Genomic DNA, 22,745 nt, shown 5'->3' with positions numbered 1-22,745 from the left:
ATGGAACATGGCGTGATAGAAAAGCTACAGTCACTACATCTTTGCACTTTGTTTACATTCGCACACAGATACATGTCACATATCAAATTCAGTGCAGTCTTGTGAAGCGATTTTGTTGCATCACATTGCAATGATGATGCACATTCGCTCATAAAAGGCGACCCCCCACAAGACGATTTGCATGAGACTTGGAGACCCGAGAGGGGATATTTGGCGTGACTGCAGCAATAGTGTATGAGGATGTATCTGTATATAATATATGCATGCTTACAGAGGGCCTGATGATGAGTCACACACAAGTTGGAATGCGACTGTGTCTATTAATTTTTAACAAATTGTGTCAAAAATTGGGCCTACATACACATCTTAACGTACTTATGACAGAGTCTGACCTGTATGCATCTCAGTCTTTTCTCTGTGACAGTTCAGTGGGGAGTCAACAGGGCCGCAACACGGCTTTATCGAGAGTATGTAGCCAGAGTAAGGAGTCATGTGTGTGCACAGTGCACACACATCTCATCTCTTACACCTGATACACATGGTAGTTGCTCATATCAATTTATTGGCCCTTCACAGGGAGTGGCTAACTTAGACTAGGAATTTTTTTCCCCCTCAGTACACCACAATGGACCAGCAAAAGAGACATAAATCATCCATGATAATAGTAAGGGTAGAGATAACATTTATATACATTTGCAAACATCTGGTAAGTCACTAGCCATGGCAGGCGTCTCTGCTCTGGTGGTCCTACACTACATGATAATAGCACTAAATTGAGTCGTATATTTATGTATTTCTAAATAGAGAGCAAACTCATTTGGAGGCACTCCCAAGTTTCTCCAAAATGGCACTACAAGGATCAGCATACTCTCCAACCAGGACCAGATTAACAATTGGGCTGGTAGAGCTGCAAAATCAGGCCCCAAATGAAAATAGGCCCACACATCCAGGGATGGGCCGGCCAAGGATGCGGGTAACTGCCCTTTCAGCCTCTCAGTGGCTTGTAAGGTAAAAGGGAGTGCAAGGAAACACTTTTGTGTGTCTCTTTGTGAGATTGCTAGGGGTAAAATTAAGGGAAATTGTGTGTATGGGGGAATGGAATAAAGGTGCTGAGAGAATTTAGGGTTGTGGAAAACTTAATTATGGTGTGGAATTAGTCAGAGGCCTGAGAGAACGCTGAGACATGAGGGGAGCAGTTTGAGGTGTGATGGGGGGTGAGCAGTGAGCTGCGTGTGTGTGTGTGTGGGGGGGGGGGGGGGCGGGGAAAATAGGGAGGTGAGGTGGCAGAAGTGTGAGCTGTGTGTGTGGGGGGAGAGTAAGCTGCAGTATGAGCAGTCAGGTGTGATGGGAGACGTGAGAGCTGGGTGGAGCGAGCTGTGAGGTGTGATGGAAGCACTGTGAGCAGTGGGAAGAGCAGTGAGGTATGATGGGGAAGTGTGAGCTTTTGAGGGGGCATTCACATACTGTATATGTGGAGAGAATGGGCAATCAGAGAGATATGGAGGAAGAACGTTATACTACAATAGGCCCTTAATAAATTTCAGCTCCAGGCCCATGTGGACCTTAATCAGGCACCGTGTCCAGCTACTAGTGCCACCCATGCTTCCCATAACAGCTATACACAGATTGGTAGTTTCTCACATTTATTTCTCTAACGTCCTAGTGGATGCTGGGGACTCCGTCAGGACCATGGGGAATAGCGGCTCCGCAGGAGACAGGGCACAAAAGCAAGCTTTTAGGATCACATGGTGTGTACTGGCTCCTCCCCCTATGACCCTCCTCCAAGCCCCAGTTAGGTTTTTGTGCCCGGCCGAGAAGGGTGCAATCTAGGTGGCTCTCTTAAAGAGTTGCTTAGAAAAAGTTTTTAGGTTCTTTATTTTCAGTGAGTCCTGCTGGCAACAGGCTCACTGCATCGAGGAACTTAGGGGAGAGATTTTCAACTCACCTGCGTGCAGGATGGATTGGATTCTTAGGCTACTGGACATAGCTCCAGAGGGAGTCGGAACACAGGGCTCGCCCTGGGGTTCGTCCCGGAGCCGCGCCGCCGACCCCCCTTGCAGATGCTGAAGATGAAGAGGTCCGGAACCAGGCGGCAGAAGACTCTCAGTCTTCATCAGGTAGCGCACAGCACTGCAGCTGTGCGCCATTGTTGTCAGCACACTTCACACAGCGGTCACGGAGGGTGCAGGGCGCTGGGGGGGGGCGCCCTGGGCAACAATGTATAATACCTGTATGGCGAAAAATACATCACATATAGCCCTTGAGGCTATATGGATGTATTTAACCCCTGCCAGATATCTAAAACTCCGGAGAAGAAGCCCGCCGAAAAGGGGGCGGGGCCTATTCTCCTCAGCACACAGCGCCATTTTCCCTCACAGAAAGGCTGGTGGGAAGGCTCCCATGCTCTCCCCTGCACTGCACTACAGAAACAGGGTTAAAACAGAGAGGGGGGGCACTGATTTGGCGATATGTATATATATTAAAATGCTATAAAGAGGAACACTTATATAAAGGTTGTCCCTGGATAATTATAGCGTTTTGGTGTGTGCTGGCAAACTCTCCCTCTGTCTCCCCAAAGGGCTAGTGGGTCCTGTCCTCTATCAGAGCATTCCCTATGTGTGTGCTGTATGTCGGTACGTGTGTGTCGACATGTATGAGGAAAATATTGGTGAGGAGGCGGAGCAAATTGCCTGTAATGGTGATGTCACTCTCTAGGGAGTCGACACCGGAATGGATGGCTTATTTATGGAATTACGTGACAATGTCAACACGCTGCAAGCCGGTTGACGACATGAGAGGGCCGGCGAACAAATTAGTATCTGTCCAGGCGTCTCAAACACCGTCAGGGGCTGTAAAATGCCCATTTACCTCAGTCGGTCGACACAGACCCAGACACGGACACTGATTTCAGTGTCGACGGTGAAGAAACAAACGTATTTTCTTTTAGGGCCACACGTTAAGGGCAATGAAGGAGGTGTTACATATTTCTGATACTCCAAGTACCACAAAAAAAGGGTATTATGTGTGAGGTGAAAAAACTACCTGTAGTTTTTCCTGAATCAGATAAATTAAATGAAGTGTGTGATGATGCGTGGGTTTCCCCCGATAGAAAATTATTGGCGGTATACCCTTTCCCGCCAGAAGTTAAGGCGCGGTGGGAAACACCCCTCAGGGTGGATAAGGCGCTCACACGCTTATCAGAACAAGTGGCGGTACCATCTACGGATAGGGCCGTACTTAAGGAGCCAGCTGATAGGAGGCTGAAAAATATCCTAAAAAGTATACACACACATGCTGGTGTTATACTGCGACCAGCGATCGCCTCAGCCTGGATGTGCAGAGCTGAGGTGGCTTGGTCGGATTCCCTGACTAAAAATATTGATACCTTTGACAGGGACAGTATTTTATTGACTATAGAGCATTTAAAGGATGCATTTCTATATATGCGAGATGCGCAGAGGGATATTTGCACTCTGGCATCAAGAGTAAATGCGATGTCCATATCTGCAAGAAGATGTTTATGGACACGACAGTGGTCAGGTGATGCAGATTCCAAACGGCACAAAGATGTATTGCCGTATAAAGGGGAGGAGTTATTTGGGGTAGGTCCATGGGACCTGGTGGCCAGGGCAACTGCTGGAAAATCCACAGTTTTTTACCCTAAGTCACATCTCTGCAGAAAAAGACACCGTCTTTTCAGCCTCAGTCCTTTCGTCCCTATAAGAGTCATATCTGCCCAGGGATAGAGGAAAGGGAAGAAGACTGCAGCAGGCAGCCCATTCCCAGGAACAGAAGCCCTCCACCGCTTCTACCAAGTTCTCAGCATGACGCTGGGACCGTACAGGACCCCTGGATCCTACAAGTAGTATCCAAGGGGTACAGATTGGAATGTCGAGAGGTTTCCCCCCTCGCAGGTTCCTGTAGTCTGCTGTACCAATGTCTCCCTCCGACAGGGAGGCAGTATTGAAAACAATTCACAAGCTGTATTCCCAGCAGGTGATAATAAAATTACCCCTCCGACAACAAGGAAAGGGGTATTACTCCACACTATATGGTGGTACTGAAGGCTAGGTGAGACCTATTCTAAATCTGGAAAATTTGAACACTTACAAGGGTTCAAATCCAGATGGAGTCACTCAGAGCAGTGATAGCAAAGAACAAGGGGACTATATGGTGTCCCGGGACATCAGGGATGCTTACCTCCATGTCCCAAAATTTGCCTTTTCTCACCAAGGGTACCTCAGGTTCGTGGTACAGAACTGTCACTATCAGTTTCAAGACGATGCCGTTGGATTGTCCAAGGCACCCCGGGTCCTTACCAAGGTAATGACCGAAAGGAGGATTCCAGGTTTTCCAAAAGGTGGAGAAAGTAGATTCTCCTCCCAATTGGAGAGTAACCCGCACCAGGATATAACTGTCCTGATAGTTTATATGCTTGGGGTACCTTTATATTAAATAATACCACTATCACAATTAAGTGAATGAATCGTGGGACATTTTAAAGGTAATTATAGGTGCTACCAACTGATTTAGGTCAAGGAATAAAGTCAAATCCCCAAAGGGAGGGGAAAGAAAAAAGAAATCAGTTTTTTTGTGCGGTGCACACAACCCAATATCCAATATATTAAAATATTTTTCTTTATTGATAAATTGTTAAAAAATCCCTATGTTATTCGTATTTATAGGCAAAATTGCCACACTTAATATTTATTAATTTTATGTATAATTAAGGATATTGATCAGACTAGTATTGTCCTTAAATTTGTAATCAAGCGAAGTAATAAAAGATAGTAAGGAAAGTGAAAAAGAATAAAAAATAAGTGAATAAAGATTAAAAACAAAGCTGATGTGTCGAGTGCCTTTTGTATTTATGTAATAAGATGGTCCTAATGTGCGTAAACCGTACTGGTTCCCACTGAGTTATATTGACATAAAAGGTTCTTACTGGGAAATACGTGAATATTTAACTGCAATAATATTCATTACTGGGATGTGTTCCACAGATGCAATATGGTATTAATAATTATGATAGTAAATGTGTGTCGGTTAACAGATGATTTCAGACAGATACACAGATCCTATATTATAATAGTTATTGCAAATTCCACACGATCCCATCCCTGGGATGTTGCATATTATGCCTGCAGAGTTCGTTTACTCAGAGTGATTTATTATGTCTTTTATTGTAGTACAAAAGATATATGTGAGGTAAGAGATAAGTCACTCAATAGAGCACCCAAAGTTGCCACATTACCCACATCACGTGCTATATAGGCACAGTTGCCTGGATAATATTGGCAAGCTGGACTGTGAATTTGCTATAGGAAATTGTTGTTACTACAATGTCCTGCTGAATCACCACCTTTAATTTCCCATGTGATCTGTGACTCAGAAAAGACCCAAAGATAGTCAGTTGACACAGTAATTTGGGCCAGCAATAACTCCTATGTGGTCATCCGACGCCCCATCTGATATGATGTGCACGATTTAAATATATATTTAAATCGTGCACATCATATCAGATGGGGCGTCGGATGACCACATAGGAGTTATTGCTGGCCCAAATTACTGTGTCAACTGACTATCTTTGGGTCTTTTCTGAGTCACAGATCACATGGGAAATTAAAGGTGGTGATTCAGCAGGACATTGTAGTAACAACAATATCCTATAGCAAATTCACAGTCCAGCTTGCCAATATTATCCAGGCAACTGTGCCTATATAGCACGTGATGTGGGTAATGTGGCAACTTTGGGTGCTCTATTGAGTGACTTATCTCTTACCTCACATATATCTTTTGTACTACAATAAAAGACATAATAAATCACTCTGAGTAAACGAACTCTGCAGGCATAATATGTAACATCCCAGGGATGGGATCGTGTGGAATTTGCAATAACTATTATAATATAGGATCTGTGTATCTGTCTGAAATCATCTGTTAACCGACACACATTTACTATCATAATTATTAATACCATATTGCATCTGTGGAACACATCCCAGTAATGAATATTATTGCAGTTAAATATTCACGTATTTCCCAGTAAGAACCTTTTATGTCAATATAACTCAGTGGGAACCAGTACGGTTTACGCACATTAGGACCATCTTATTACATAAATACAAAAGGCACTCGACACATCAGCTTTGTTTTTAATCTTTATTCACTTATTTTTCATTCTTTTTCACTTTCCTTACGAAAGGAGGATTCGTCTTCAAAGAAAATGGACGACCTCCTGATAAGAACAAGTTCCAGAGAACAGTTGGAGGTCGGAGTAGCACTATCTCAAGTAGTTCTACGACAGCACGGGTGGATTCTAAATATTCCAAAACCGCAGTTGTTCCGACGACACGTCTGCTGGTCCTAGGGATGATTCTGGACACAGTCCAGGAAAAGGTGTTTCTCCCAGAGGAGAAAGCCAGGGAGTTATCCGAGCTAATCGGGATCCTCCTAAAACCAGGAAAAGTGTCAGTGCATCATTGCACAAGAGTCCTGGTAAAAATGGTGGCTTATTACGAAGCGCTTCCATTCGGCAGATTTCACGCAAGAACTCTTCAGTGGGATCTGCTGGACAAATGGTCCGGATCGCATCTTCAGATGCATCAGCGGATAACCCTATATCCAAGGACAAGGGTGTCTCTCCTGTGGTGATTACAGAGTGCTCATCTTCTAGAGGGCCGCAGATTCGGCATTCAGGATTGGATGCTGGTGACCACGGAGGCCAGCCTGAGAGGCTGGGGAGCAGTCACACAATGAGTGTGATCAAGTCTGGAGAATTCTCTCCACATAAATATACTGGAGCTAAGAGCAAATTTATAATGCTCTAAGCTTAGCAAGACCTCTGCTTCAAGGTCAGCCGGTATTGATCCAGTGGGATAACATCACGGCAGTCGCCCACGTAAACAGAAAGGGCGGCACAAGAAGCAGGAGGGCAGTGGCAAAACTGCAAGGATTTTTCGCTAGGCGGAAAATCATGTGATAGCACTGTCAGCAGTGTTCATTCCGGGAGTGGACGACTGGGAAGCAGACTTCCTCAGCAGGCACGACCTCCACCCGGGAGAGTGGGAACTTCATCGGGAAGTTTTCCGCATGATTGTGAACCGTTGGGAAAGACCAAAGGTGGACATGATGGCGTCCCGCCCGAACAAAAAATGGGACAGGTATTGCGCCAGGTCACGAGACCTTCAGGCGATAGCTGTGGACGTCCTGGTAACACCGTGGGTGTAACAGTCGGTGTATGTGTTCCCTCCTCTGCTTCTCATAACCAAGGTATTGAGAATTATAAGACATAGAGGAGTAAGAACTATACTCGTGGCTCCGGATTGGCCAAGAGGGACTTGGTAACCGGAACTTCAAGAGATGCTCACAGAGGACTAATGGCCTCGGGAGCTAAGAAGGGATTTGCTTTCAGCAAGTACCATGTCTGTTCCAAGAGGAACCGTGGCATCGGCCTTTAAGAAAGGACCTGCTCCAGCAGGGACCTTGTCTGTTCCAAGACTTACCGCGACTGCGTTTGACGGCATGGCGGTTTGAACGCCGGATCCTAAGGGAAAAGGCATTCCGGAAGAGGTCATACCTACCCTGGTCAAAGCCAGGAAGGAGGTGACCGCACAACGTTATCACCACATGTGGTGAAAATATGTTGCGTGGGTGAGGCCAGGAAGGCCCCACGGAAAAAAAAAATTTCAACTAGGTCGTTTTCTGCACTTCCTGCAAACAGGAGTGTCTATGAGCCTCAAATTGGGGTCCATTAAGGTTCAAGTTTCGGCCCTATAGATTTTCTTCCAGAAAGAATTGGCTTCAGTTCCTGAAGTCCAGACGTTTGTCAAGGGAGTATTGCATATACAGCCCTTGTGTGCCTCCAGTGGCACCGTGGGATCTCAACGTAGTGTTGGGATTCCTCAAATCATATTGGTTTGAACCATTCAAATCTGTGGATTTGAAATATCTCACATGGAAAGTGACCATGCTGTTAGCCCTGGCCTGGGCCAGGCGATTGTTAAAATTGGCGGCTTTGTCTTACAAAAGCCCATATTTGATTTTCCATTCGGACAGGGCAGAACTGCGGACTCGTCCCCAGTTTCTTCCTAAGGTGGTGTCAGCGTTTCACCTGAAACAACCTATTGTGGTGCCTGCGGCTACTAGGGACTTGGAGGACTCCAAGTTGCTAGACGTTGTCAGGGCCCTGAAAATATATATATATATAATTCCAGAACGGCTGGAGTCAGAAAGTCTGACTTGCTGTTTATATTGTAGGCACCCAAAAAGCTGGGTGCTCCTGCTTCTAAGCAGACTATTGCTCGTTGGATTTGTAGTACAATTCAGCTTGCACATTCTGTGGCAGGCCTGCCACAGCCAAAATCTGTAAATGCCCATTCCACAAGGAAGGTGGGCTCATCTTGGGCGGCTGCCCGAGGGGTCTCGGCTTTACAACTTTGCCGAGCAGCTACTTGGTCAGGGGAAAACACGTTTGCTAAATTCTACAAATTTGATACCCTGGCTGAGGAGGACCTGGAGTTCTCTCATTCGGTGCTGCAGAGTCATCCGCACTCTCCCGCCCGTTTGGGAGCTTTGGTATAATCCCCATGGTCCTGACGGAGTCCCCAGCATCCACTAGGACGTTAGAGAAAATAAGATTTTACTTACCGATAAATCTATTTTTCATAGTCCGTAGTGGATGCTGGGCGCCCATCCCAAGTGCGGATTGTCTGCATTACTTGTACATAGTTATTGTTACAAAAAATCGGGTTATTATTGTTGTGAGCCATCTTTTTTAGAGGCTACTTCATTGTTATCATACTGTTAACTGGGTTCAAATCACAAGTTGTACGGTGTGATTGGTGTGGCTGGTATGAGTCTTACCCGGGATTCAAGATCCTTCCTTATTGTGTACGCTCGTCCGGGCACAGTACCTAACTGAGGCTTGGAGGAGGGTCATAGGGGGAGGAGCCAGTACACACCATGTGATCCTAAAAGCTTGCTTTTGTGCCCTGTCTCCTGCGGAGCCGCTATTCCCCATGGTCCTGACGGAGTCCCCAGCATCCACTACGGACTATGAGAAATAGATTTATCGGTAAGTAAAATCTTATTTTTTTCTTCCATAACTGGTGCATGTAATGAAGGGTTTAATCTAGACAAAAAAGAATTCTACCAGCACACTGCAATGGACCAGTTAAAGAAACTTACGTCCTACATCTCAATAGTAATGCAGAGATTTTGGTTATGTCCATTTTTGCAGACCTATGGCAAACCACCAGCCACAGCAAGGCATCTCTGCTGGGTGTGGATTATTGGTTAATCCTAACTAGGGCGACAGTCACTAGGTCGACGACTATTGGTCGACATGCACTATGTAGACACAGGAAAAATGTTGACATGAACTAAAGGTCGTCATGAAAAAGGTTGACACGGGAAAAGGTCGACATGAACCCAAATTAGTGCACTGCGTCCCCTCGCTTTGCTCACTATGCTTCGGGAAGGTGCCTCTCTTCGCTACCACTGCGGTCGGCACAGGTAACTATTCCCAATCCTAGTCCACGTTGATTGTTAAGTATGAAAAACTTCAACGACAAAAAAAGAAAAATTGTGAAAAAGTCATGTCGACCTTTTCCTGTAGCGACCTTTGCCATGTCAACCTATTGTCAATGTCTACATTAGAACCATGTGGACCAATAGCGGACAACCTATTGACTGTCAACCTAAGTGTGGTCGTCCTATCAACTGGATAACGTCTTTGTTCTGGTGGTTCTATGCTACATGGTAATAGCACAAATTTTAGTCATACATTTATGTATTTCTAAATTGAGAGCAGACTCACTGGAGGCACAATTTTTTTTTCCAGCATGGTACTACAAGGATCAGAATAACTTCCAACTACTGATCCCATCTATGCCTCGCAGAATAATGATACACAGAATGGTAGTTGCTCAAATCAATTTATTGGTCATCACAGGTGCATATAATGGAGGGGTTAATCTAGAAAAACAAATTCACCCAGCACACTGTAATATACAGCAAAAGAGACTTGCATCCTACATGATTATAGTAATGCGAGAGCTCAGTTGCATACATAGAGTAGGGGGTGGTCTTCACTTTGCCGGCGGTCGGGCTCCCAGCGACCAGCATACCGGCGCCGGCATACCGACAGTTCTTCTCCCTCTTGGGGGTCAACGACCCCCCTGGGGGGAGAATAGATACCGTGGCGAGCGTAGCGAGCCCGCAAGGGGCTCATTTGCGCTCGCTCAGCTGTCGGTATGCCGGCGGTCGGGATTCCGGCGCCGATATGCTGGTCGCCGGGAGCCCGTCCGCCGACATCACATACTACACCCAGAGTAGGTGTAGCTGCCGATGATTGTGACCATTATTACTAGTTATAAGAAATAAAAACTGTACCAAAGAGAAAAGCTGCTAGTGCTGCATATTATTATTATTAAGAACTATCAGAAACAATTTACTTTATGTATTTACACACACACACACACACACACACACACACACACACACACAGTCCAAATAATTCTTATGTATTACATCAAATGTAAAACTGAAACTGTAACGTTGTAACATTGGGGGTCATTCCGAGCTGTTCGCTCGTTGCCGATTTTCGCTATACCGCGATTAGTCGCTAACTGCGCATGGGCAAGCTACGCAGAGCGTATGCGCTTAGTTATTTTACTAAAAACTTAGCTGTTTTGCTGTAGCATCTGCGGCGCTTTTCAGTCGCACTGGTGTTCGGTAAATGATTGACAGGAAAGGGGCGTTTCTGGGTGGTAACTCAGCGTTTTCCCGGCGTTGGCTAAAAAACGCAAGCGTGTCAGGGAAAAACGCGGGAGTGTCTGGAGAAACGGGGGAGTGGCTGGGCGAACGCAGGGCGTGTTTGTGACGGCAAACCAGGAACTAAACGGCCTGAGCTGATCGCAATGTAGGAGTAAGTCTCGAGCTACTCAGAAACTGCTAAGAATTTTCTATTCGCAATTCTGCTAATCTTTTGTTCGCTATTCTGCTATGCTAAGATACACTCCCAGATGGCGGCGGCTTAGCGTGTGCAATGCTGCTAAAATCAGCTAGCGAGCGAACAACTCGGAATGACCCCCATTGTCCATTACAGAGATTTTTATATAGAGACAGTCAATACAGTATAATTTGCTGCATATTCTCTACATCCCTCTTCACAGAACACGGCACCATCCTTAAGGCTCTGTCCACGGCCAACCGCAGTCTGAGGAGCTGTTACCTGGAAGAGATGCATATTTTGCCCAGCAGCCAGCAAGAAGCCATCCTGAGTTTACAGATACTGCATAGTAACCGATCTCTCTTTGTGGGTTTAAACCATGGAGTCCTGAAAGTGCCCCTGGAGAGGTGCTCCATGTACCGGACAGAAGGGTAAGTTAGGAAACCATGTTGGATGGTGCACAGAAAGCAGTGTGTGATTGGATGTGATGTATATAGAGTGATTTATCTTTGAGATGTGAGGCTCATGAATGGGATCATTTTCATACAGTGACATTTTTATCATTCAGTAAGAATGTTTGCATTTTGTTTCTGAATTGTTTACTTAGTAATATGTTGTTTTTTTGTCTCATGTTTATGAGGGAAGCTTAGATTATAGGTAGTATGGCTGGACAGTTGTATTAAGGTGGTATGGGTGGCATTATTAAAGTGGTATAAAGATAGGCTTCTACTAAGGCTTGTGGGGACATGCAGAAAAGTCTATTAAAGTAGGATGGCTGTATAAGGGTTGTATGTTCTACCCCTTCTGTGTCACCCCAGTCTGTTAGCCCCTCACCTTTTAGATTGTAAACTCGCAAGAGCAGAGACTTCTTTCCTCATGTGCCTTTCCTTTTCTTACTTATACTATCTTATACTCCATACTCCCTTTGATGGCACCTTACCCCGGGTTTTCTATACCTGTCCCATACCCTCCACCTGTACCTTTTTGGCAGGTACAGTGCCTTTTTTTTTATGGTCTGTACCGATTTTTGGCTCTCCAAACTTCCATTGAAAGTATAGGAAAAGGGGCGTGGTCACGCCTCTTTACCCGTGGCCACGCCCCCTTTTTGAATTTGTGCCGATTTTTATGTGTAAATTGTTGGAGGGTATGCTGTCCTATATTGTCTTGAACTGTAAGTGCTGTTTTCATGTTTGCTCATTTGATTATGTACTGTGTAATGGGCGCTGCGGATCTCTTGTGGCACCACATAAATAAAGGATAATAATAATGGTAAGCAAGGTTGTATTAACTTGGTATGAGATGCATGTATATTAAGGTCTTTTGACTGCCATGGTTGTATCAATGTGGTATGGCTGGTATGGTTGTATTAAGGTGGTATATGCGTTAATTTTTTCTGCAGTGTATTAATGTGAAGCATCAGAAACCATTTTTAGGATGGGTTGTGTAGTGTCACAATGGTCACTTAGTAGTGGAAGAGTTCTCCGTGCAACTCCTCTCATGAATTCTCTGTCACATCCTGCAGAATTTTATTTCCATTTCTGCTGCAGGCCTTTGGTGCTGTGAGGTCATTCTACAAAATCTAGAGACACTTCATTTGTAGTCATTAATCTGCAGCTCAGCTGACTTACCAGGCAAAATCTAATTTCTACTAATTCGGTGTTCAGTAAACTCCCGGTGTGAGTTCTCAGACGGATCTTTGCCATTAATGTGCTGTCAGTGGCACATACGTGAATACGTTACTGCTGTGTGAGCCATAGTTACACTGTTACTATAATGTCTCCATAGATACATTCGAGCTATACGTTAAGCTATACATTTTGTCAAAATAGTGTCATCCATATACAGTATACACTGTTACTATACAGTCAACCATAGGTACATGATTGCCATACCATCATGCATAGATCCGCTAAAACAACAATAACACCACTGCACAAAATACCAGAGCTACTAGACCAACAATGGTGGTATCAGACCATTAATACACATAAGACACAATAAAATAGGTAGGTCTGCGCATCTGTGAGGGTGGTTCAGGAAGTAAGGTAACAAGACCTCTCCAGTGTGTAATGTTCTCTATTTCATTCTATTTTCCCACCAGACCAGAGTAGGGAGACCACTGCTTCCCCTCACAGCCATTAGACTGCATCTCATATCAGTTACTGTCATGGAAACAGGTTTGGGTTTGGTGTACTGCCTTTGATAATGGCAGGGCAGATGTTCAAGATAAGCAGCTGGTCAGCCAAGCACCTCCACCACAGACAGTGCACCAAACCCAAACCTGTTTCTGTGACATTACGTTATCACCGTACACCTCGACAAGTTGTCAATGAATTTCAGCTGCTAATGTGCCCTTTAGACGCAGAAATCTGACCACACTGCGCACTTCAGTGTATGACCATGTTTCCGCCATCCCCGACCGCTTACAACAGTCTTGCGCAATCTAATGGCTGTGAGAGGAAGCAGTGGTCTACCTGCTCTGGTCTTGTAGGAAATTAGAATCAATTAGAGAACATTACACATGTGAAAGGTCTTGGTACCTTACTTATTGAACCACCATCATATATTGCTTAAATTAATATTTTTTCAACAGTCCAGGCCAGATGTTTCAGCCAGATGTCTGTTTTTTCTATTTCTTTATCTTCAAATAAAAAAAAGAAAGGATTATGTAATCTATTTCTCAGTCCTTGTCACAAATAGGATGTCTTTCCAATTTGATAGGTGGGGTAAGTATTCTAAAAAAAATACTTATCTGATAACAATCGTGTGGCTCGGGGTCCCGGAAACCTTCAAAGCAGTCTCCTAGACCTTAAAGCCCAGATGGGTAATCAGAATACTGGTAAGCAGGTCAAACCACTTACATCAAGTAACACATTTCAACGGAATACATATTATTTACAGGCGTCTGGGATGTCGGCTGTCAAGATACCGACAGTGGCATCCCGGCCGCCAGTATACCGGCAGCGGGGCGAGCTCTAGATAGGCCCTTGTGGGCTTTCTGCGCTCGCCACGCTGCAGGCACGGTGGCTCGCTGCGCTTGCCACAGCTTATATTCTCCCTATATGGGTGTCGTGGACACCCACAGAAGGAGAAAGTCTGTGGCGACGGTATTCCGGCGGCGGGATTCCACCGCGTGTTGGGATTATGACATCGGCATTATGAGCGCCGGGATCCCGACAGGCGGTCTCATGATTGCCTCCCCATTTCAACATCACCATCTTCCTTAGGGTAATATTTCAAAGTGTCAAGGTTTCCTTCTAGATAGGAGGAAACGTTGTCATTTTTTTTCTATGATTCTGCTTTGGAGGTTCCCTGGACCCTGATCCATTGTTTCATTATACAGGCCTACTGTTAAAACATCTGGCCTGGTTCATCTATTTGACTTTTGCAAAAAATATGCATAGATTCACTGTTTCCATATTATTCAGCAAGAGATACAATGTTACAATACAGTATGTCATAGATACACTGTAACTTGACAGTCAGCCAAAGTTAAGCTGTTACTAAATTTTCAGCCATAGATACACTGTTATTAAATCAACCATACAAACGGGGCTACTATGCTATGAGCCATAGATATGCTGTTATTTCAGTGGTTCTCAAACTTTTTTGAATCACGGCGCCCTAGAGTATCAGAATTGTTTTCACGTCCCCCCTAGGCCAAAAGTTTCTTATTGAGAAATTTAGAAAGAAATATTACATTAAGTAAATTGTGTTTATCTGTCCTCCTTAGGTTCAACTGTGTAGTGAGGAACAAGATTTGCTTCTGTTTGTCCACATATTTTATGGTTGACAGCCACCAGCACTGGTTTCACCTATTACATAAATAATTTGATTTGGTCCTGGATCACCAAGTCCCCAGTGTGCCACGGCACACAGTTTGAGAACAACTGTGTTATTTAACTGTCAGCCATACAGTAGATACCATTCTGTCAGTCATGGATACAATGTTCCTATATTGTCTGCCATAGCTGTACTGTTCAGCCATAGATACACTGTTGCTATATAGTTATCTGTAAACTCTTGCAAGCAGGGCCCTCTTCCCTCCTGTGCTTTTCCTTCCCTCACTTATACCATCATCTCCTACCCACTGCTAGCAACAGCACCAAGCCTTTCAGTACAGCCACCCTGCTGTTTATTTGGGTGTTTTGACTGCTGATGCAACAATGTACAGTATTCAAACCTTGTCCTGTTCTGCATTGTTTTGTAATCTTATCCATGGTAATTTACCGCAGCTAATTGGTCCGCCGGGTGCTGCTTAATTAGCCCCGATGCAGCGTGCTCCTGCCCCCCCCCCCCTCCCCCAATGCCGGCACTAAACCGGGATTACACGCAGAGCCATCTAAACACGTTAACAACATGCATAACATATGTATAGCATATATCTATTTAAAGATAGCCCTTAATGTAGAGTAACTTCTCTGCTCTGTAAATGCAGTCTGATGGATATGGAGTATTGCAGATAGCAGATTTCTGAGGATCCATCTAATGATTGCACAGTAGCACTAAGAATTCTCCTCTTACTGCAACACACAAGCTATTTTATACACTTAGAATTAGGAGACATGAGTATAAACATCTACATACAAGATCATAAATCCATAAGTTTCTTCCCACAACAGCAGTGTCACAGGCTGTACAGTACATTGTGTCCGCTCGTTGTTTTATAACATCCCTGGTACACAAAGTCTTATGTGGCAGGATTATGTGTTTGCACCTTGAGTATATTTGATTATAGCAGAACCTGGGTGCTTAGCTCTCTAATATGTGCAGACTCACGCTGGCAAAGCCACAGAGAGGCCCATGGTTGTTCTAGTTTATGGAAACCAAAATGAGGAGCACTGTTAGTCCTTAATCTATTTGCACGATGTAGAGACCATTTGGCATTGCTGTACTACAGATTTTCCTGTACAGGATTACACAACTCCACAGCCCAATTTTCAAATACATTTAAAATACAGTATATTGCACAGGACACAAAACTTATTTCCATCTCTGCAGCTAAATACTGTATAATAGCCTCCGATATCTGGAGGTGCAGGATTTTTGTGCAAGTCTGTCCTTTGGTTGGTTTTGCCTTGTAAATGATTGCTGTTTAAAAAAAAAACGGGCAGACTGGCACAAAATTCACGGACCTCCGGATTTCGGAGGCCATCACATTTAGCCGCTGGTCTGATGGCTGCACCCAGGTAATTGTCCCAGTTGGGTTGTGATATTAGTTTTGTGGTTGGAATCTCTGATATTGACTCATTCTCATGCACATTTGTGTTGCATGGTATGAAATGTGAGGTCACAGAGACATTAAGGTGTGTACACACGGAGAGATAAATCTGTAAGATTTTGACTATATAGTTAAAATCTTAAGGAAAGTTAGTTCACATCTCAAGGTGTTAGGCAGCTTGCAATACAGATTCGATCCCGATGCGCACACCCGCGGGCGGGGCCGGTGCTAGGGTGTTGGGCGCCCTCCTGCAAACTATAAATTTGCGCCCTCCCATACTTTACAAAGGGACAGCGCACATAATGCCCCCTGTAGCAGTGACACGTATGCACATAATGCTCCTTTTAGTAGTGCCGCTTACACACCCAACGCCCACTGTACCAGTGACGCTTACACACGTAACACCCCTGTACCAGTGACGCTTACACACGTAACGCCCCTGTACCAGTGACGCTTACACACATATCGCCCCCTGTACCAGTGACGCTTACACATGTAACGCCCCCTGTACCAGTGACGCTTACACACGTAACACCCCTGTACCAGTGACGCTTACACACGTAACGCCCCTGTACCAGTGACGCTTACACACATATCGCCCCCTGTACCAGTGACGCTTACACATGTAACGCCCCCTGTAGCAGTGACGCTTACACACGTAACGCCCCTGTACCAGTGACGCTTACACACATAACGCCCCTGTACCAGTGACTCTTACACACGTAACGACCCCTGTAGCAGTGACGCTTACACACGTAACGACCCCTGTACCAGTGACGCTTACACACGTAACACCCCCTGTACCAGTGACGCTTACACATGTAACGCCCCCTGTAGCAGTGACGCTTACACACGTAAAGCCCCTGTAGCAGTGACTCTTACACACGTAACGCCCCCCTGTACCAGTGACGATACACACATAACGCCCCTGTATCAGTGACGCTTACACACGCAACGCCCCTTTTACCATTGACGCTCACGGTGTGTACACACGGTGAGATTCTTGCTATGCCCGATTTTGACTATGCGATTTCCCTTGAACTCCCTCCTAGCCCAGATAGCACAGATAGTAAAGATTTTTACTGTCTATGCTTGAGATTTTGTCTATGTACGATTTTGACTAAGTGCCAATTTTGACTATACTTTATACTACACTAGATAGACTGTCCAGGCAAGTCAATCTTGACTATCTAACCTTATGTTACCGACCCACGGGAGCGCGCATCGGGATCGAATCTGTATTGCAAGCCGCCCAGCACCTTGAGATATGCACTAACTTTTCATAAGATTTTGACTATATAGTCAAAATCTTACAGATTTATATCACCACGTGTACATATCTTTACACACGTAACGCCCCCTGTACCAGGACGCTTACACACGTAACGTCCCCTGTAGCAGTGACGCTTACACACGTAACGCCCCTGTACCAGTGACACGTACACATGTAACGCCCCTGTACCAGTGACGCTTACACATGCAACGCCCCCCTGTAGCAGTGACGCTTACACACGTAATGCCCCCCTGTACCAGTGACGCCTACACATGTAACGCTCCCCCTGTAGCAGTGACGCTTACACACGTAATGCCCCCCTGTATCAGTGACGCGTACACATGTAATGCCCCTGTACCATTGACGCTTATACACGTAACGCCCCACAGAACCAGTGACGATTACACACACGTAACGCCCCCTGTAGCAGTGACGCTTACACACGCAACGCCCCCTTTACCAGTGACGCTTACACGCATTATGCCGCACAGTCACACATACACACAAACACACACACACATACACACATTACACACATACATACACACATACTTTCACTCACTCACTCTCCCTCCATCATCTTACCTAAGGAAGTCTGGCAGGCCGGAGCTGGAGCAGATCATCCTGTTCAGCCTGGTCCTGTGTAGCTCCACCCCACCCCCGTTCCATGTAGCTCCGCCCCCTTTTAGGTCCGCACACTGCCCTGACACAGGGGAGGAAAGAGGAGGCTTCTTGCTGCCGGCGCCACTACCTGTCATAAAGTGTGACAGGCGCAGCAGCAAGGGGACATCAGCTCAGTACAGGGATGCAGAGCAGGGAGAGCGCCGCTGCAGCACCTGGTGCCTCCCTGCACTGCATCCCTTTGGTGAGCGGCTTGCGCCGGCTCTGCCCGCGGGGTCGGTATCATAAGGCTACATAGACTGTGCAGGAAAGTCAGTCTTGGCTATCTAGTGTACTACCTAGTACAAAGCATAGTCAAAATTAGCACTTAGTCAACATCGTACATAGACAAAATTGAGAGTACAGATAGTCAAAATCTGTGCTATCTGGGCACTGGGGGAGTTCAAGGGAAATCACATAGTCAAAATCGGGCATAGCAAGGATCTCACCGTGTTATATTTTTATTGTATTTGTTTCATGTTTATAATATATACATTGCAATATTTTGTGTTTCATTAAAATATATTTACTGCTTGGTATATCATATGGTTAAAGCTGCATTACCCCTTAGGAAAATACTTCTTACGGTGGCCTTTCCCTCAGCTGGAGCCTGAGCTACAATACTACATGCAGTAGTTTTTCCCAGAGTTCTTCTGCTTTTATAATATAAAATACAACGATCTCAGAGGGGATCAGTCTGCTTATAAAATATTTCCCTGGGGAGGTAAAGCAGCTTTACATTGGAATCACAGGTTTGCTTATATGTGTATTGTGTGGTTTTTCTAGTACTATACTGCATGTGGACAGAAAACAATGCAACATACTGAGGATTATTTAATATTGTTGGAAATGTGCTAGTGAGACATCTGATCCGTTGCTGTGACGTACAGCAGATTGCCACCGTTCTGCAGTGGTAGTAAATGATGATTATGAATTTTAACAGAATTTTACACATTGATCGCACAGTTTGAAGCATATGTCTAAACATCCCCATGTGATCAGAAATTATTTTTGACACAGTAGAACAACTCAGGTTGTTGTTGTTTTATCTAAGAATAGTCTAGGACCACAAGATTTTGCTGCAACATATAAGGCAGGACTGGTTCTAGACCTCGTGGCGCCCAGGGCGATAGTTTCCTTTGGCTTCATGGGGAAGGAGCGTGGTCACAGTTATGCCCCCAGTAGTTGTGCCCCCAGTAGTTGTGCTCCCAGTAGTTGTGCCCCCAGTAGTTGTGCTCCCAGTAGTTGTGCTCCCAGTAGTTGTGCCCCCAGTAGTGCCGATTACCAAAAAAATAATTGGATCTATGGGACTTCATGATGTCTCTCCCATAGCACCGCACAGACACTAGAGGTCAATTATGACCTCTAGTGTCTACGGCCACTCCCACAATGGCGCGCGAAGCACAATGATGTCATAATTGCGCACCGCACGGCACCAGTAACGGATCTTGCCACAGCGGCAGCACCCTCGGGACAGCGGTGCCCCGGGCAAAAGTCCTGCTTGCCCATGGCAAGATCCGCTACTGGATATACCACTACATGTGTGTATTACCTAATCTCAATATACACTGACACTTATCACATCTACTGTACATATAGGGCTCTATCCGAGTGTGAAAGGACTTAAGTATCATGGCAGTGCTGCACTGCTGCCACTGTTATTATGTTTTATTACTATCTTATGATAGCATAAAACTGGGATAAGCTAGGTTCAGGATGGTGTTGTGCTTTCTTACCTTTTCTGTGCTGCCTGTGCGCATACAAAGTCTCACTGCTCTGTGCATACGCAGTATGTTTTACAAACGTAATTTCCACGAAGCCTTGCACCAGAGCATTACTTTACTGACATGGGCGTTCTTGTAGGGTGCATGCAGTGCAGGCGCAGCTGCTGCCGTCAGTGGAATGCAGTGCAGAAGCTGAAGCAAGCTGCCCTGATCATGCCGTGCTGGCTACAGGCCGCGCGCTCTGCTCAGTGCACGCCTCCTTCCTGAATTCTCCATGCGGTGCGCACGGCATTATGGGAAAGTGGGAATGAGGGAGGGTTAGCGCTGGCTGCGCTGTGCTCAGGTCAATTAACATGGCGCTCCGGCTCCAGGCGCCCGTGGAACATGCGGCAGCTTCCTCATAGATGCAGCACCCCGGGCAAAAGTCCTGCTTGCCCGGGGCAAGAGCCGCTACTGATTTAAGGAAATGTATTATGAGCTAAAGCGGAGTAAGCATATAGACATCTAAGTAAATATATTGGGTTTACTGAAGTATTTGGGCCCACAGTAATCAGCTCTTATTATAAGGCGTGACATCATCTAAAATGACATAAGCAAGTAGCAAGTTCTTCTACATACACAGGCTACACTATCCATGTTGAAAGAAATGCTGGCTGTTTCGTATGGGGCTCCTATCATGGCTTTATACAAGTAGCTAGAATCAGTTCAGACTCTTCCACACATCGCTGTCAAGTCAGCCTGCGTACTCATACTTTGAATATTCTATTAATAATGATGGATGTTACAGGACAGGAGAAGGTTGGGATTTCACAAGAGAAATGCCTTCCTGACAACCTGCCGCAGATATTTCTGCAGCGGAATATTTAACAGAACGTGGAGGATATTCTGAAGTCTCGGCCAGACTGGACTGTCAGGAAGACAATAGAGACCCCTTAATGTTTGGCAGACGGCAGAGAGCAGATTAAGAGAAAATTTTGCTTAAATTATCATTTATAACATCTGAATGGCTGGAATCTATTCTCTTGTAAATGAGTTTTGGTTGAGAGGTGAATTCTGGGAGTGAGTAGAGGGAGGCGTTGTCAGAGTACTCGTATATATTGTAATACATTCTTAGTCAGCAACAATTATATCTAGAATTACGTCTTCATGCCATATGGCTGCCTCATGGTTGATGCTATTGAACAGCAATTTCCAAACACTGTGGCTAACATTTCATGTTAGCATGTGACTTATTGCACGCTATCAGCCTTTTGTTGTGTTAGACACAAAATTTGTTTAATTTCCTCTAAGAAAAAACACATGCAAAAAAGAAGATTTATGGTAGACTTACCATTGTTAATTCTCTTTCTGCAACGTCCATTGGGTTCCACAGGGAAACATCGGGTGCAGAGTACATTGGGTGCAGAAACATCTGCAGCAGAGTACATTGGTTTCCACAGGTAAACATTGGATGGTGTCCTAAAGCAGTTCCTCAAGGGAGGGGACGCGCCTTAGCGGGTGTGAGATCCCGGCGTCCAAAGGAAGGGAGGCGGAAGTATCAAAGGCATATAACCTAATGAACGTGTTCACTGAGGACCACGTAGCCGCCTTGCACAATTGTTCAGTGGACGCACCACAGTGGGCCACTCGAGAAAGTCCAACAGACCGAGTAGAATGGGCAATAATAGCAGCAGGAACTGGGAGTCCAGCCTGTGCTTAAGCTTGTGCATTCACCATTCTAATCCATCTGGCCAGGGATTGCTTATTCGCAGGCAAGCCACATTTGTGATAACCAAACCGTACAAAAAGGGAATCTGACCTCCAGATAGAGGCATTCCTCTCCACGTATATACGGGGAGCCCATATCACATCCAAAGACCGCTCTTTGGAGGACAAACCAGAAGAGAGGAAGGTCGGAACCACAATCTCTTGGTTTAGTTGAAAAGATGATACCACCTTTGGTAAATAACCAGGGCGAGTTCTAAGAACTGCCCGGTCACGGTGAAATATCAGGAAGGGTTGACGACAGGACAAAGCGCCTGGGTCTGACACCCTCCTAGCAGAGGCAATAGCCAGTAGGAACAGGACCTTGACCGTGAGCTATTTAAGGTCCACTGACTCAAGAGGTTCAAATGGAGACTCTTGCAGGGCATTCAGGACAACAGACAGATCCCATTGAGCCACAGGAGGGACATACAGTAGGGAGACTGAATCCGTAAAACACCCTGAGTGAAAGTATGAACGTCAGGAATAGACGCAATTTTTTTCTGAAACCACACTGACAAGGCAGATATATGAACCTTGAGGGAGGCCAGCCGAAGGCCGAAGTCCAGGCCTTGTTACAGAAAAGCCAGAATTCTGGAAGTTCCGAATTTGTATGCATCGTAATTCTTAGCAGCACACCAGGTGAAGTAAGAATTTCAGACCCTGTAATATATCCATGCAAATGCCGGTTTTCGGGCCTTTAGCATAGTTTGGATAACCTCCTTGGAGAATCCTTTGGCCCTCAGGAGTTATGCTTCAAGAGCCACGCCATCAAAGTCAGTCTGGCCAGGTCCGGGTAGACACAAGGGCCCTGAACGAGGAGGTCTGGGCGTTGAGGAAGTAGAAGAGGTCGCTCTATCGATGCATTGCCGCTGTGCAATGCATTTGTCCTTCTGCGGCAGGGTAGGGCCTGACATGCAGGGCGGACTAGCCCTGTGCTGGGCATCCCAATGCATGTCAGGGAAGCTGATCGTAGTTGTGCTAAATTTAGCACATCTACGATCAGGTCTGAATCACCCCCACAGTTCTATCCTCATTAATACATCACTCATCCCTGATATACTTAGTGTTGCTTGTGTAGTCTTCTCCTTTAAGTATATAGCTCTCAGTGTGTGGCTTCCTGCTACCAACATTCTCCTCATATCATATCACTTCCCTTGTGACATGTAG

The 22,745-nt window shown here is 45.4% G+C and overlaps 1 protein-coding gene across 4 annotated transcripts in view; it reads left to right on the top strand.

The window, feature by feature from the left end:
• The window catches only part of SEMA5B (semaphorin 5B), a 750,739-nt gene that overhangs the window by 535,715 nt on the left and 192,279 nt on the right, over positions 1–22,745 (top strand). For all 4 annotated transcript variants that reach the window (XM_063934055.1, XM_063934058.1, XM_063934057.1 and 1 more), the window contains one exon: positions 11,178–11,385. In XM_063934055.1, coding sequence (XP_063790125.1) covers positions 11,178–11,385 — 208 coding nt within the window. The remainder of the gene's footprint in view (positions 1–11,177; positions 11,386–22,745) is intronic.

The sequence above is a fragment of the Pseudophryne corroboree genome, chromosome 7 (genome assembly GCF_028390025.1).
Source record: "Pseudophryne corroboree isolate aPseCor3 chromosome 7, aPseCor3.hap2, whole genome shotgun sequence".
NCBI lineage: Eukaryota > Metazoa > Chordata > Amphibia > Anura > Myobatrachidae > Pseudophryne > Pseudophryne corroboree.
The sequence above is the reverse complement of the archived record's forward strand: the minus strand, read 5'-3'. Positions and strand labels throughout refer to the sequence as shown.